This window comes from Peromyscus californicus, unplaced genomic scaffold, assembly GCF_007827085.1.
Source record: "Peromyscus californicus insignis strain IS unplaced genomic scaffold, ASM782708v3 Scaffold_21__1_contigs__length_65335640, whole genome shotgun sequence".
Taxonomy (NCBI): domain Eukaryota; kingdom Metazoa; phylum Chordata; class Mammalia; order Rodentia; family Cricetidae; genus Peromyscus; species Peromyscus californicus.
The window spans coordinates 31,298,688-31,315,989 of NW_026294514.1; the positions used below are offsets into that span (position 1 = coordinate 31,298,688).

Genomic DNA, 17,302 nt, shown 5'->3' on the forward strand with positions numbered 1-17,302 from the left:
TGTGACTATGATGGGGAAACTTCTAAAACTGCTCTATGTCAAGGCCACGCTGAGCTGACCATGATGGCACAGGCCTGTCTGTGATCCCAGCTCTCAGGAGGCTGAGAAGAAGGGTCACAAGCTCAAGGACAGCCTGGTCTACAAAACAAGATTGTGTCTCCAAACCAAAACAAGACAGGAAATGAGACCCACTGAGAGGAAGCACAAACACACCTAAGGCTACTGCCCTGTCCTGTGTGTGCTGCTTCTGTTTATTCTGACACCATTTGTGTGTGCCTTAGGCTTTGAGACCTAGCTAAAAAGTTCATATTTTATCACTTCATTTAAAAAGTTTTGAATTTATCTTTGTCAAGTGTTAAAAACACAACACTACAAATATCTATCAACTAATTCAATTACTTTCTCATTTATTATCATGAAGACATTCATACTTTTATGCATTGCATAGGTAATTTGATACACTATTACTTACATGAGTAAATAATATTTAAAAATTTCAGAAGAGGTCTGAGGACAAGCATGCAGAGACCTGGGTTCAATCTCAAGCACCCCATAAACTAGGTATGGTGACACATGCCTATAACCCTAGTGCTCACTCGGAAGGTAGCAGCAGCAGGATCTGGAGTTTGGGCAGGGAAAGGGCTCAGTGGGTAACGGTGCTTATCACCAAGCCTGATGCCCTGAGTTTCATCCCCAAGGACCCACACAGGGGAAAGATCACTGATTTCTACAACAGACATTGGGTATGTGTGCCCCAGACCTCCCACAAGAATAAGTAAAGAAAAAATATAGTAGAAGGATCAATAATTTAAGATCTTTAGCCCAAGCAACAAGTTTAAGGCCAACCTAGGCTATGAGACCTGTCTCAAAAATCAAAACCAAGCAACATTAAACAAAACAAAAATAAAAATCAAATTTTTTCAGCAGATATAAACCTAAAAGCAAATAGTTTTTAAATTTGGCTTCCAAATTATAAGTTTAGCTTGGTGGTGGAGTATTATCTACCCATAAAGAAGGATGGAATTGATCATTCACCAGATAATGGACTGAACCTCATTTTAAGCGAAACAAGCAAGAGTCAGTAAGATAAATGCTACATGGTTTCTCATCCACAGAATCTAGCTTTAAAGAAGATCAAAGTACTCTGTATATTGGGCTTGTACAAAGATGTGACAAGGATGCATAATCTATTGTATAAATAAACAATTTTAAAAGTTTAAATTTGTTTGGTCAATGTTAACTCTCCACTGAACAAAGCAAAGCAAGTTTTATAGAGCACTTGTTTAGTATGTGACAGTCTGTAGGTTTGACCCCAGTGGTGCATGTATCCACATACATAGAATTATTAACTCTTATAGATTTTATATACACAGCTATACATACAGCACATAAGCAATACACAGTATATCTACAGTATTAAAATTTAATCAAATTTGAATAAGAAAAAAATGTCTGGCTAGTAACTGGAGAGACTAGAAGGTATTCTTGATGCAGAGTCAGTCCTGGGTAGATCTGGGCAGGACCAATTCCTTTTCTCAAGCTGGGGTATGCTAATTCTCTTCTTTGTCTGAGGATAGTTAAGAAAATCCATCAGCCCATGGATGCACTTCCTCATTTAGGATCAAGGTATGAACACTGGGGATTTGAGACCAGTTCTCCCTTCATAAGTACAGCCACTGAAGCAGTTTCCTCCTGAGAGCCTGGGACCTGATGAAGGGAGGGAGGCTTTACCATCCCCAGGAAGAGCATTTCCGACAAAGGCCTGAGAGGAACCTCTTATTAACAGAAAAGAGCTATGTGCTATGTATCTCTGTATCATACACAGGAGCTGGCCTAAGCAGAGGGTAAAGAAACAGTTCTGAATTTTGGAAAAAAGAGAATGTCTAAAAAGGTCTTTAGGAGATATAGTAATAATCATAATAATCACAACAACAACAACAACACAAAGCTTGCCACACTGTGTGACAACTGTATCAGAGCACTGAACTAAGCCATTCAGTGTGGGATTTGTGATTTATACAATTTTCAGAACAAGAGCACATTGGAAGCAAGTGAAGGAAGTGTCCATGAGTGGGGCCTTACTTTCTGCGCAGAGGTGAGGCGGGAACAACGAACACTCATTCACAAGTAAGGCAGGCTGAGTGAGTCCAGAGGGGAGTCCTCAGCCCTGCTGGCCTGCGGCCCTCCCAGGCTTTCATCACTTCAAAGCAAATGGACGGTGCAGGACTGGGAGCCTGACCTGCAAGCCACAGACAACTGCAGAAGAGGTCCCTTTGTCGTAAGGTCCCAAGCTTGTAAACTTTTTACCAAAGCCAATGCCTTAACAGACTAGTCTTTGCTGATGGGACTGACTGTGGGTATGCTCTCTAGAACCCCTGTATTATACTCTAGGATGCTCTGTGTAAACCAAACCATAAACTGAACACTTTTACTTCAACAAGCTAGTCAACAGTACTTTCCCATTGAATTTCCAAGCTCATATTACACTAAGACAGAGTCACAAGGGAAACAATTTCACCCATATATTTTAGCATCTGAGATCTTTCACAGGTGTCCTGAAAGGGGAATAAGGTCATGACCTCAGGTCAAGCCAATGACCACTAGGTGTTACTGTAACAGAAGGCACCTAATAACCAGGGTGAGTACATATGGTGTTGGGCTAAATGTGGGCATGACAAGGTCATTTTTCATTTCCTGAAATCAATTCTGAGCAGCATGAAAACTCAAGACTGTCAAAACTAAAGCTCTGAAACCTGTCTGTTCATCAAGGATCTTGTCTCAAGCTAAACTGAACTTTCTGCAGAATTGTAAAAAAATCAAAACTGAACTAGGTTAACAAGCTAAGGAGGAAAAACCACATGCTGGAGTCAATGAGGCAGTCACAAAGCCCACCACATTCGACAAGAAATTATTTTTGCCACTGATTTGCCCAGCAACCACATTACTGTTCTAAGCACAAATATGTTGAGAATTTTCCTTGCCCAGAAGTGGTTTTTTAAAAGGCTAAGTGCATCTTAACATACATAATTTAGTTTGCAACAAACCACAGAAATGAAGGGAAAGCTGAAAAAAATAAAAACATATATTTGCTATAATGATCTGATCAAATGCCACTAAAAAACTCTGTGCTGAACTTTTGAAAGCCTTAAAATGCTCTGTAGTCTACTAACAAGTAAAGGCTCTTTTTTTTTTTCCTTTTCACTCAACTTGACCCCATTCTATCATCAACTTGATGATCGACATCACGTTATGGTGAAAATGAGAACTCTGTATGATTAGCAACCATGGTTTTTCCCTCTGGCTGCGGAGCTGCTACTACATGATCATTTGGTTATGGTCTATCATCATCGCCTTCCTCAGGATCGATGTAATGATCAGCCAAACGAATTTCCAGATTTCTTTCTCTCACAATGGGCAGGGCCAACTTTCTTGGAAGATTAAGCTCTACTCTACTTACCTTCCCAGCAAAGCAGCACAAAGGGAGCTTGGTAGTACGCATTAAGAGACAGAAAGAGATAAGGCCCAACTGATATGAGCAAGAAACTCTACTAAACTGACTAAGCCAAATTATAACTGCAAAGCCACTAGGGATCTTTAATTATTAACAAGTAAACCATATGCTGGAGTAATAGAAGACAGCTCAATAATCAAAACTGGCATGAAAACAGTAGTTCTTACTCTGGCTGCACCTGCCCTCCTGTGAAGAGCTTTTCCTAACATATACATTTTTCCTACCACATATACAAACACATATATAGGTGTGTGTATGCACATATATATGTATGTATATGCAAAATAACAGTAAGCTTGAAGAAAAGATATAGATAAAAACATTCCAACAACTAAATCCCTGTGCTTACAGACTGACTCTGGAGTCTGGAAAACAGTTCCTGTTCCTTAGTTGTGGTATATGTGCATACATATCACAGAGAACACATCCTGGCTTTCTGCTGACTTATTTGGACAAGCCATTTATTTAGACCTTGATTTTTCTGACCATAAAAAAGATAATCATATTTGTCATTAGATAATCAAAACAGACTAAGAAATCCCTATGAAAAACAAAGAACCATTATTTATAATGACACTAACTGTCCTTGGCTTGGTGGCTCTTACAAAAAGCATCCTAAGAAAAAGCACCCAGGAACTAGGCACATGCCCCAGAATCCAAGGAGCTGGATGTGGCCATTGATGGTGAAAGTAAACAAAAGTAATTTCCCTACTCTTTGCAAGAAAAGCAGTTAGACATATTAGAAAATACTGATCCAGGCTATCCATGTATAGAAGTTCTATCAAAGCTTTTCAAAGTCATAAAAGTTTAAACTTTGGCATTTGAGAGCCAAATGTAGATTCAAAAAGAGAATTAAATCTGAGCCTTAAATATTCATATGAAAAAAACAAAGTAAGCTAGGTGTGGTTGCTCCTACCAATCATCTCTGCACTCAGGAGGCAAAGGAGAGAGGGCTGAAAATTTAAGGCAAGCTTAGGCTAAGCAAGCAGATCCTGCATCAAAAAGCCAAGGGCTGGGGGTGTAGCTCAGTGCAGAGACTTTGCTTAAACAGCCCAAGGTCCTGGGTGTATTCTCTAGCACTGAAAAGAAGGAAAAAAAAGTAACAATTTACCCTAATCAAAGGCACATAAAGACTTACAAGTAATTAAGAAAGCTATAATTGCTGGGTGGGTGTGGTGGCATACACTTTTTATCCTAGATTCAATAGGAGGGAGAAGCAGATCAATCTCTGAGTTCAAGCCAGACAGGGCTACATAGTGAGTTCAGAGTTACCCAGTGAGACTGTCTCAAAAAATGAAAGAGGGGGCGGTTATAACTTATGGATGCACTTTGTAATTTAAAAACAATTTTGGGCCAAAATAGCAGATTATCTGCTATTAGGGAAGTAGATGCTAATAAGTTCTCTATTGCTTGAACTTTAATATTCACAGGATTCAAATTACCTAAGTTTAGAATTACAAAAATGTAATGCTAAGATCAACACCTACTGGCTTGTCACACACGGCTCTCAGTGGTATGGACTAGGAAATCTCCAGCACCACACTGGCCGCTGCTGCTCTTATCTTCTAGTGGAGACTTCCATCAGTCTTCTCAGTCACACGGAGCGCTCATCACTGCTGTATAGCACACTGCAAAGCCTCCCCACCGTTTCTTCACCACTCTCCATGCTCCTGACCCACCCTCACTGCTGACACATTAACCCCACTGAAGTGCGGACGTCCATCACTCACCTGCTTCAAAAGAATCAGTAGCTTCAACACTTTCCCTCTAGCTAGCTGAAGCCCCTTGCCAGCACGTAGAACCCCTTCCCCAGCTTGTAGTCAAACAAATGGCACTCTCCGACACTCACATCCCACAGCACCCACCTTTAGACCCTGGCTCCACCTATTCTTTCCAATCCCTATCACTTCCCACAAGCTCACTAATGTTTTGATCCTGGAGTAGATTTTTAGAATGGTAAGCTGCTGACCATGGACAATGAACCCTGGAGGCAACTGGTAGAGAAGTCTGGGTTTGAACACAGGTAACCAGGCCCAACTCCTACAACTTGCCTCCCCTTAATTCCTTCACTTGTAAAGCCCAGATGTTACACTGGAGGGACTCCATGATCCAGTCCCAGCACTGGACTCTATTATGTAAGCATAACACATCTTTACTGGGTCATTTCCAATAAAAATGCATGAAAATGCCTAATTTCTTCTACTACTAAACCTCTCAATTTAGCTGAGCAAATAACCCAACATAGCTATATATTTCAGAGCTATTTTCAAGAAATGGCTCAAAATAAAATGAAAACAAGCCACAATTAAAAAAAAAATCTGAGGATTAAGAAAAACAAATATAAGTAAAACCCCAAAATATTTACTCACCAAATCTCACTATAAATAACTGCTAAGTAATACTTTAAAAATAAAAGTTGTGGTGGCAAGTTAGGATGCCAAATGCAGGCATAAAAAAACAGCAAGGTAAAGAGCAGGAATAAGTGGTAAAAATATTTTCCTTCAATTGTTTCTAGGTCTCTTGTCAAAGAAAATAAACTTAGATTCAATCTACAAGTCAAGGAAAAGCAAAAGCTTCAGACCTCCTCAGACAAGGACAAGCCAGCACGTGAGGGCACATGTAGCGTTGAGTTGGCCTGGATGAAAGCCAGAGACCGGCCTGGGCTTTTGGGCAGCCGATCCCACCTTGTGGCTTGATTAACGAGTGACGTTTTCGCAATAGCCTTCTCGCCTTGTCTCAAAGCTTCAGCCATGCGGCTGAGTACAGACTGCACCTCAGGTCATCCGAGCCTGCGGCCCAGGCTTTCTGGCTCACCAGAGCTGGCAGCACAGGGGTGCTGGGGGTTACTACAGCTCAGCTAGCGCAGAAGCAACACTGTGCAGCTCCTAACAGTTCTGAAAAACAACCTCCCGAGGTGCTGAGGAAAAGGGAGAAATATTTTCTAGCAACAACTAACAGTTCATTAGAATAAAGTTCTCTCCCCTTTACTGCCTATACTCTCTAACTCAAAAGCAAAAGAAACAAACAGGACTTTATCAACAACAGGATGTGGCCTTAGATCGCATTTCGCCGACTCTGGCATCTTACCTGCGGATGCTTTGATCACATAGCCCCCTTTCTCCTCACTGGGAGGCACATCGAGCAGCTGCATAATTCTGTCCAGCAGCCCGTGGATGATCTCAAACCCAGGGTTCTTGTTGTAATAAACAGCACAGAGATGCCTGTAGTTTTTCGCACCTACATCTAGAAAAGCAAGAAAGGATTGATCATCAGGTCACAGTAACCATTATTTAAGAAACTGGCTTATCCCAACCAAACGTGGACAAAGCTAACAAAAAGAGATAACAGATTATTCAGCATGAAGAGAAGCATTCAGCCTCAGAAATTCACGGTCAGATCAAACTTTTCAGCCACCAAATTCTCAAAGGTGTTTACTTTGGAGGGGGAGGAGTGTTGGCCCCAGGTCCAAAGTTTCACTATAGAACCTGCTTGTAAAACTTGCTGTAAACACTATAGCAAAATGTACCAGTTAATGATTTATATTCTTTATTCATGATACCACCTAAACAATCATACTAAATACCAAAAATGCTTCTGCAGAAACACTTCCTATATTATTTCCAATAGGGAACTAGAGACATAGACAGGGATGAAGTACAGCAAGTCACTTCTCAGAGTATTTTGGTGGCTGTGGGAAAGCATTCTGTGAAAGCTTATCTTAATGGACAAGAGCAAACACTTATAATAATAATACAAACAAAAACATGGAGACAGTGTGCCAGGGGTTGAACTCAGGACCCCTAGATCCTCTTTTTTTAAAGGAGGCCAACCAGTTAAAAAGGAGAGCAAACTAAATTATGTTGTTAAAAGAACCCACATAGGTTGGAAAACTATGAAGCAGAGCAAGGCAATGGCTATCGGTAAAGTTAGAGGGAGGCTGCCCCAGGACAGGGAGGTACTGTAACAGATGCATCACACCAAATGCTGAGGCCACCAGCAGTCCACCTCTTAGCCAGGTTGGAGTTACAGTATTGTCTGTTTTATAACCTTTAAAAAGCTGTGTAAGTTATACATATAAAATTCTATATAAACCTTCACAATTAAAACGTGGAATAAGAAGCTGGACAGATGACTCAGTACTTGTTGCTCTTACGGAGTACCCAGGTTTGGTTCCTAGCACCCACATGATGGCTCACAACCATCCAGAACTCCAGTTCCTGGGAATCGGACCCCCTCTTCCGAACTCCAAGGGCACCAGGCACGTATGTGGTGCACAGACAAACACGCAAGCTAAACACTCATACGCATAAAATAACATCATCTTTTTTTACATGGAAGCAGTGAGACAAAGGATATGAAGCTATTGTAATATAGCTCAACCCTGAAGACATTATGGCAAGAGAAATAGTCACAGCAGGACAAAATTATATGACCCCTATGGAAGGCACTGGAGTCTTCTGTGTGCAAGGCAAGGGCACTACCAGAAGCTCACACCTCACAGTCACACCACCACAGACACAGAGTGAGAAGGTGACCGCCAGGGCTGACGGGAAGGAAAGTGGACAATTGCCCCTGTTGATCACAGGGCCGCAGCCACGGGCGATGAGGAAGATCCAGTAGTCTTCCACACAAGAGTATGCAGTGCTGTTGCTGTGGGGCGCACTTCAGAGCTCAGGAAGAAGGTAGCTTAGCTGTGTTTTAAACAACCACAACTTCTACAAGCGTGGGAAGGATCAAACTATACAAACATAGCCATAATCAGACAGCGCCACATACTGAGGAAAAAGACTCCAAAGAAACAGATCAACAGGTTATGTTTGAATGGGATCATTTTTTTCTACTTCTATTTCAAAATCTTTCCATGATCAATACATTATCTTTTATAAAAATAAGACAAATAAGAATCACAACTCGAGATGAACCCCAATGAAAACTGGATAATGAACCAACATAGTAGAAACACAGTGAGAAACTAACTACCACTGATAAAACCTCAGCAACTGTCATGGTCTTAACACGCGGCTGGCTAGCTCTCAGAGGCAATGTATTGAACGAAAGCAGCCAGCCACAGAGGCTGGAGGATGCATGATCCACCCGAGCCAAGGTGAGCAAAGCAGACTTGAAGTAACTGAGACTGGACGGCAGCTGCGTGGAGTAAGATGTGGCGAATGTGGCTAAAATGGGAAAACGTGGGGGGTTTTCAGGGGGATGCTGCTGGGGATTTCACAGTGGTGCTTTAAAAAGTACATAGCACATGAAGGAAGACTTAAAGTCAACAGCATCATTTAGCTTTAAAACTGACATATAACTTAGGTATATACCACAACCCTTCAACAGATCCTAAAGCCACACAGCTCTTACAAATTCCGAATGCATTTGGCCTCACTGTGCTTTTTAAATTAGGGAAAAAGAAAGAAGATAACATCTGTCTTTGGAAATAAAGTGAAAACAACAAGTTGCTTGCTTCCTGTGCACATGGACTGAACAAAAGCTCTTCCACAGCTTTTCCACAGGTAAGAGTTACTACCATGGCTGGCACAAACAGCAAGATACTGCGACACTCATAGCTCTAGCAATCCCTGGCCAGGTACGAGTGTCTATCAGGCACCCTCAGTGCCGTTATTCAGCTCAAGACCCTCCTCAGCCAGGATTACTACTGCTGGGGAACAGATGGAAGCCAAACCTCAAGGCAATTAAGTCAAGTTGCCCGAAGTCAATCTAACTAGCGAGGGCTAATCATTATCAATTCCACAGCTATGAAGTTACAAACGAGGACCTGCTCAGGACTGACTAAAACCCACACCCTCTCCACTACCCTACAGTGTGCCATAAGGGATGTAGAAGGGAAACTGTATAAGGGTAAATGCATGTGTGGCCATATATAGCTGCTTATATATGTATAGTCAAGATGTGCATTCTTGAAACATTTTCGGTACAACGAACAGATGTTTTACTTCTCCAAAGTTTTCATGATTCTCAAGAATTTCATTTAAGTCACTGAAATAAATTATTTTTTTTAATCTGGAATTTGTGTCCATCAACAGTATGTTAATTTATGGAGATTATATTCTGAGTAAACTTCTGAGTAAATAGACACAGAGAAAGAACTGCTTCTCACCATTTAACACCTCTTGGTGCATACTATGGTTAAGGCACTCTAGTTTTCCTTAGATAGTGGAGGTCAATGCCATTCTGGGGCTCACACAAACTCAACACTTATTTTCCGAATACACAAATAAGTTTGGAAAAAGAGGTAAGCACAGGGAAGCAACTACCGCATCAGGCCAGGAGCACAGAGTGGGCCAAATTCCAAGGCAACACAAGGGACAGCTGAGGTGACGTGACTCCATATTGCCACCCCTCACTGTTGTTTCCATCTTCCAGGACAAAGAACTCTGCTATCCAAACTCTATAATCAAAGGTGCAAGGAGAAGGATCAATATTAAAGTCAGGCAGGCAGGCAGAAATGCCGGGTAACCCAGCAGCACGCACAAACTGAAGTGAGAGGCCTAATTCTGGTGCAGGAACGTGAACACACACACACACACACACACACACACACACACACACACACACACACACACATTCTGTCTCTCTCCTCCTGAAGGGAAAAAATTAAATGAAACAGAACTAAATTATCCCTTTCATACTACTGACTTGCTTCTGGGTATTCCTGCCATGTGGTACCCATTTGTTGGTGTCACATGCTTCCACTTTAACACACAGGCACGTATTGAAACGACTTTGTAGTTCCATATTCGCTGTGAGAGCAGGCCGACAGTAAGGCCACCATTCAGAGAGCTTACCAATGCAAACGAAAAGGCGCTTGGTTTGGGGAACCTTTGCCTTGGACTATTTTTTCCTAATCTCCAAATTATTTTAAATGAACATTTCTGGTAACAGTCAAATATCTAGACCAAAAACAGATTTTTTTTTAAAGCAAATTAAGTGCTTTGAGTGACTGCAGCAAAAAATAATTAATTAATTAACTACAGTTTAAAAAAAGAGCTGGAGATGTGGCCTAGTTGATAGAGTGCTTGCCAAGGCATGGTGGTACATGCCCATCAGGGGCATCAGAAGATCAAGGTCATTTGTGGGTACACAGTGAATTTAAAGCTATCCTAAGCTGTGTGAGACCTTGTCTCCAAAAAGATAATAATTAAAATCAAAGCTTATTCCATTTAATAAAGGTTTCAAGATGTTTACAACATACATGGAAAAAAATTAACTTCTAGATTTAATTTTGCAATAAGCTTACAAAAAGCCACTGACTTTTAGGACTGTGTATCAACCTCATTATTTAGGTGTCCCCTCCCCACTCTACCACTGATTGTTTTTCACGTTCCTCAAAGGTCCGACCCTAAAATTCCCATCTCCTTGCCTTCTGTGCAGAGAGGCCATATTACATCACAGGAAGTACCAACTGCATGCCACAAAGTAAGAACTATTTAAACTTCGTGCCAAAGCTAGGGTTTGTTGGAAATGCCTCAGTTCTTTATAACTCAGTTAACAGACCTCTTGTGTCATGCCATCAAACAATCTGCTTTTTCAATGGGCCTGCCAAGTATGTCAGCCTAAATTATCCGTGTATTTCACAGACTTCAAAGTACTGCCCGGAGAGAGCGGATCTAAACCACCCAAAGGAGGATGGCTAGATGCAGTTCTGTGAGCTCAAAGGATACAAAACAAATGACTTTTTTTTAAAAAGAAAAATAAAAGGGAATGGTACATGATGTCCCTAGCATGTGACTTACACAAATTTTCTAGGCTTTGGCATAGGCTCCCATGTAGTATATATCCTGTCTGCACCAATGGTTAGAGGTGAATTAGTGGTTTCTGGTAGCACATTATCCAGGGCACGGAGTCTTCCTTACTCTCACATGCACCCAGAAGCCTAAGAAAAGATGCCGTTAGAAAGAAAGTGGATGTGGAGAACAAAAATGCTTCTAGAATAATCTAGGGCTGGATATTGTGTTTGAGCTAGAGATGAACAGTTAGCTAGCCTCAGAAAATGAAGCAGATCACTCGTTTCTAAGTCTGGCCTACCACTGACGTTTCAACACTGGCACCTACAGAACCATACCCTCATGCTACAAGTCTACCTCCTAAAGAATTTTAGCACAATCTAAATGACCTACAAAAGCCCCAAGAATCCCACGAAAACACAACACCTTGAAAAACCACAGCTGACACAGGGAAACAAGAACCCTGATATACTCCTGATAGGATGATAAATAAATAAAATGAAAACATGGAAATGCAAGAGGGGCTAGATGAGGAGACCGGCAGCAGTGAGACAGGGACAAGCAGTGGGGGTATGAAAACACATTGCATGCATGTATGAAAATGGCATAATGGCCTTTAATCCCAGCACTTGGCAGGCAAAGGAAGTCAGATTTGAGGCCAGCCTGGTCTACATAGCAAGTTCCAACCCAGGCAGAGGTACTTGTTTCAAGAAGAAAGGAGGGGGAGGAGAACAAGAAGAAAACGGCATTGTGAAGTCCATTCTATAGGTATAATTAATATATGCAATATAGTAACATATGCAATGTATTAATAATATATGCTGGGTATATTGGTTTACACCTGCAATCCTACCACTCAGGAAGTGGAAGCAGGTTCTAAGTTTGAAGAAAGTCAGGGTCACACAGCAAGATGTATCTCAAACCAACCAAAACAAAACAAAAAAGAAACAATCAGTTAAAAATATTTTAGAAAAGAATTTACTAAATTGTCAAATATTTAAATGTGTATACCTAGGGACTAGCAAATTGCATTTCTAAAAACATGTATTTGTACAAGAGAAAATGATACTCATTGTAAGACATACTTTAGGAAGTCTTGTAATCTATACATTCATCCTCATAGTAAGAACATCCTCTGCTTCCATATGGTAGAATATTATGTAAGAATTAAAAACGAAATTGATAGCATGCATTCAGACAGGCTGGACCATGTATGACCACAATTGTGTCTACTATAAAAGCTCTACAGCTACACACAGAAGTGCAAAATATAGTTGCAGGTATGCATGAGGTCTGGCAGTGAATTCTAGGTGTGGAACAAAGGAGGAGTTGAAGAATCTCCCTCCCCTCACCCCCGACTGCAAGACAAGGTTTCTCTCTATATAGCCTTGCTGTCCTGGAACTCGCTCTGTAGACCAGGCTGGCCTTGAACTCACAGAGATCCACCTGCCTCTACCTCCCAAGTGCTGGAATTAAAGATGTGCACCACCACTGCTTGGTGATCTTTTTTTTTTTATTAAAAAAATTCTTAAATCAATAACACACATTCATGAAATTTTAAGAATATTATAAATATATGTTCAATCATAAAAAAATACCAACAACTTCCCTAAAATGCCTCTATATTGAAGCACCAAAGGTCACACTTTTCTTTTAAAATGATGCTGAAAAGCCAAGAAACAAATGTGAAAAGAAATCTCTAAAATTTTCAATGCATACAGGGAAAAAAATTATATTCCTGAGGGTTGGATTTTATTTAGTTAACATAAACCTGGAATGGATTTTTATCTATTAAAAAAATATAGTACTGGATGCATGACAGGGTACATTATACTCACGTTAGCAGATCTTAACTATGTGGAACCAAGCACACTAAAATAACTTTCTATATTAAAAATGATTTATTTACACAGCTAAGATGCCATCACATATGCGAAGGATGCTACTTCAAAAATTGTTAACGTCAGTCTCCTTACACCCATGTTTTTTGAATTATTAATTGGAAATTCTACATGCCAAAAATATGAGCTGCTGAAATTAAATTAATCCAGACTGATGACATAAGCCCTCTTCAGAAAGGCGCATTCCACATGTGGATGCTGGATAATCTTCCGTTATCTGAAGCTCCAGAATTGATGGACAATGTCTCAGAAGACAGGAACTCACAAGCCTATAACAAAATGCTCTTACTGAGCCTTTACAAACACAGAGTTATATCAAAAGTTCTAAAGACCTGACCTGTTCCTTCACTCCATTAACCAAAGGCCTTATGTCTGCACCTATATTTAACATTCTGTAATGCAAGACAGAAGACACTCACACCCATGTTTGCATGTGTATGTACAGTAAGCTGAGGAAACAAACACGCAGAAAGACCAACAGTTCGGTTCTGTGGCAGCCATGGTGCTCAAGAGAGGAAGAAGAAATGAGAACCCTGAAACAGATCTTTCAATTAAAGGCTTCAACCCAAAATGCTTTATTTCCACATGCATTGAGGAAGGTAAGGAAAAACAGACCATCCTCTCACTGAGAAGCTTACGGCACAATGTCAAAGTTTGGGAACTATTTAACTGGAACCTGGAGGCAGGGGAATGGAGTTCAAAGCAGGACTGACTGCTAAGCGCTCTTGAGGATGGAGGAAGAAGGCCTGAGCAAGTCAAAACTTAGAATAATCGTGCTTCGAGAAGAAAGGAAGGGTATCTAGAGCCCTGGGTAAGTGCTCTAACCCACTCCACTGAGCACAGCAACTACTCAGGTCCAAACTTTCTGAGATGATGCTGCTGAAACCAAGTGTAGGCACCTGATTCTGAGATTTGGCCACAGAGACATTGCACACTGAACCGTGGATGAATAGATCCTGCTGGTCGGATCTTGCTGGTAGAAATCACTGAGACCCTTTACAAAGCCCAGCTCATGTTCTTAGGCTCTTGCTCCATTTTAGACTTAACCCTCTTTAACCTAGAGACCTGTTTTCTCTTGTCATTTCAGTGAGATTCTGGCAGCTTCCCTGAGCACTGAGGGAAAAACTGTGACTGCAGAATTCAATTGTGTTTAAAAAGTGGAAAGCTGGATTGTGCAAAATGAGCTAGCTTTTCCAGGCAGACAGTTCTTTGCTTATCTCTGCAGTTTTTCAGGCTTTTAAAAATATTTTGTTTACAGTTTGGTTCTTCCTGACATTGAAATGAATGTGCTATTAATGTCTGAAACCAACCAGTAACTCACACAGCAGCCTCGAGTGGTCTCCATTGCTACCCTCCCTGCTCCAAAACTGAAAAACTTACCCCGGGGCAGAGTCTGCACTCAGTTTCTTGTTCCAAAAACACATGCCACTCTGCCCAACAAAAGGGATAAATCAGCTTAGTCCCCTGAGTCATGACTAATTTTTAAAAGTGTTACAGCAACTTCGGCTCTTGAGGCTCAACAAATGCAGTGGCTGGCCCAGCCTCAGACAAGCCGAATGGGCCTGATTTACAGGGGAAGTCTTAATGCTTGAAAAGTGTGCCTGAGTCAGTTCCAAAACTGGCAGCCGGACAGCCTCGTTCATCACGAAGGCTAGAGAGGACTCCACAGTAGAGGGAATGTTCGACTAGGTCAAGCAGGAAAATGGGAGTTGTCTTTTGCCTGCTCTCAGAGGAACTTGAGATAGACAGGAAAACACGGAAATCCACACAAGACTCTACTTCCATTTTTATTTCAGAAGCCGTTTGCCAAGCAGACACTGACGTGAGGTTTAGGAGTGCGAGGGTTTTCTCAACAATGAGCTCCTGGCAGTTGGAGCTCCATTCTCTACATTCCCAGGACAGTCTGCACATTCCCTCCAAACTGAGCTTGGCTAAGCTGGGTGCCCAGTGAGCTCCAGGGTCCCGCCAGTCTCTGCCTCCTTAGCCCTGAGATGACGGGCACAGGGGTTCTGAGGATCCAAACTCAGATCTTATGCTTGCTCGGCAAGCACTCTTACAGTAGAAGGTAGTTTCTACTTTTCTATCACCACGGTGAATGAGACAACCTGGCTCATGCTTGCTACACATCTTCACTAATAATCTGGGGATTGCTTACTAAGGAGAATTTGGGAACTTTCATATTAACTGGAAAATCTCTTGATCATTTAACTATTGGTGGTTTCAACTTTTTTACTCAAAAAGTTTCATTTAGGAACACATGGCTTAGCATATATCTAAGAGAGAGATGACTTCTAGCTTGTCACCCAAAAAATAAAGAGAGAGAAATATCATAAGTCACTCCAAGAACAACATTTCTGTGATTTATTTTTAAAAGTGAAGTCTTATATTAGTATGATTTGGGTTTCTCATAAAGGGAGAAAAAAAAACACAAAAGAAGAAAATCCTATGACACAAGGTCCCTTAGAGGTTAGGATAAAAATCAAACTCCATTGTCTGAGCAAAGCACAGTAACACTGCTGGCCATCCTGGACTTTCAAACATATGGCAAAAAATGGGTATGACCCAGGCCAGCAGCATCTGGCCCTGGGACTGCAACCACCCTAACAAGAACAGCAGCCACCACTTACTATTCAGCTGAAACTTTCCAAATGCAGTTTCGCTGGATCCTTACAGCAACTAATAAAATAAGGGCTGTCATTACCCCATTGTACAGATGAGAAGACAGCCACAGAGTTCAAATAAACTGTACACCACAGGAAGCTTGACTAAACTCACGCCTTGCAGCTGCAGTCTGCAGAACCCAGAGTCACTGCTGCCCCCGCTCCAGATGCTGTAGACCCTTTCCTGTAGGCCAATGACTAGGAGGGAATCCACATGCACGTATTTAGAATACTGCATCAGAAAAGGTTTTGTTATGAAATAAGATCCAGGCCCACCTAAACAGAAAACATACTTCATCTCAACGAAAGGAAATGTGTTTTCACGATTGCAGACTCAGTGAGCAATTCATTTTTCAAATGCTATTGATACGACAGAAAATATTAAAGAAAAAGAATAAGCCAATGCAAGACAAAGGGTAAAGCTGCACTGAATGGAAATGAACCATGAGGAAAACAGTAGAATGGTCTCAACTAAGACAGGCACAACCGAGGCTGGCTACAGAGACGTCCTTCCTGATGAGAGAAAGCACAACAGAACGCAAATATCTGAGCTAAAACAAATAACAACAAAACCCATGTCAGGCACACGCACCCAAGCCTAAAACACAACAATGTACTCCTCCATGGCTACAGCCAAACTGTGCAGCCAGTGCGGGACCCACAGCTGCCCCTCACTCTCCCCCTCAGACTGTGAGCACATCCAGCCCTGAAGAGCCATCGGTGACCCACGTCAGTTACTGCAAAGGGCCCACTGCTGAAAGAGTGTGGCTACCTAATCCTGTATTTATAATTACGAGGACCCCAGAGAAGATCAAGACACTATGAGGCTCAAAGAATAAATGTGGAAGGAAACAGTCAGAATGAACAGATGAATGCAACCCTGCACTTTCATTGCCTATACTCATGGGAAACTGAATTCTCAAAACTCTGCACCTAACACTAAAAAATAATAATAATAATTTCCTATTTTTTAGTATAGATTTGCCCCCGCAAGAATATTCTACAGACAACAGTCTGGACTTAAGAACCACTCATAATCATAAGGACTGATGTATGAAAGGACCAAGGAAGGCTACCAGCAAAGCAGTCACTTGAGGCACTGCTCACCCAGGGACCACAGCACTTACAGGTCTAGACAATCAATTGAACTTTAGTTTGCATTAGAAAGACAGACTTCAGGAAAATCAGGCTTCCAAAACTCCTAAATTTATTTTATTTTATTTTATTTTATTTTTTTGGTTTTTCGAGACAGGGTTTCTCTGTGTAGCTTTGTGCCCTTTCCTGGAACTCACTTGGTAGCCCAGGCTGGCCTCGAACTCATAGCGATCCGCCTGGCTCTGCCTCCCGAGTGCTGGGATTAAAGGCGTGCGCCACCACCGCCCGGCTAAATTTATATTTATTAAATAACCATGCATTCAAGTGTTGGACCAAAATACTCGCTGGACTAAGAACTCTGAACTTAGACATTTCAAAGGAAAAACTATA

The 17,302-nt window shown here is 41.4% G+C and overlaps 1 protein-coding gene across 2 annotated transcripts in view; it reads right to left on the bottom strand.

Moving 5' to 3' along the window:
* The window catches only part of Farsb (phenylalanyl-tRNA synthetase subunit beta), a 67,221-nt gene that overhangs the window by 11,301 nt on the left and 38,618 nt on the right, over positions 1 to 17,302 (bottom strand). Inside the window, exons 16-17 of one of the 2 annotated variants that reach the window (XM_052749977.1) lie at positions 15,933 to 16,093; positions 6,637 to 6,754 (exon numbers count right to left, since the gene is read on the bottom strand). In XM_052749977.1, coding sequence (XP_052605937.1) covers positions 6,749 to 6,754; positions 15,933 to 16,093 — 167 coding nt within the window. In that variant the 3' untranslated portion in view covers positions 6,637 to 6,748. Of the gene's footprint in view, positions 1 to 6,598; positions 6,755 to 15,932; positions 16,094 to 17,302 lie in introns of those variants that run through there. The other variant, XM_052749976.1, reaches the window with a different exon arrangement.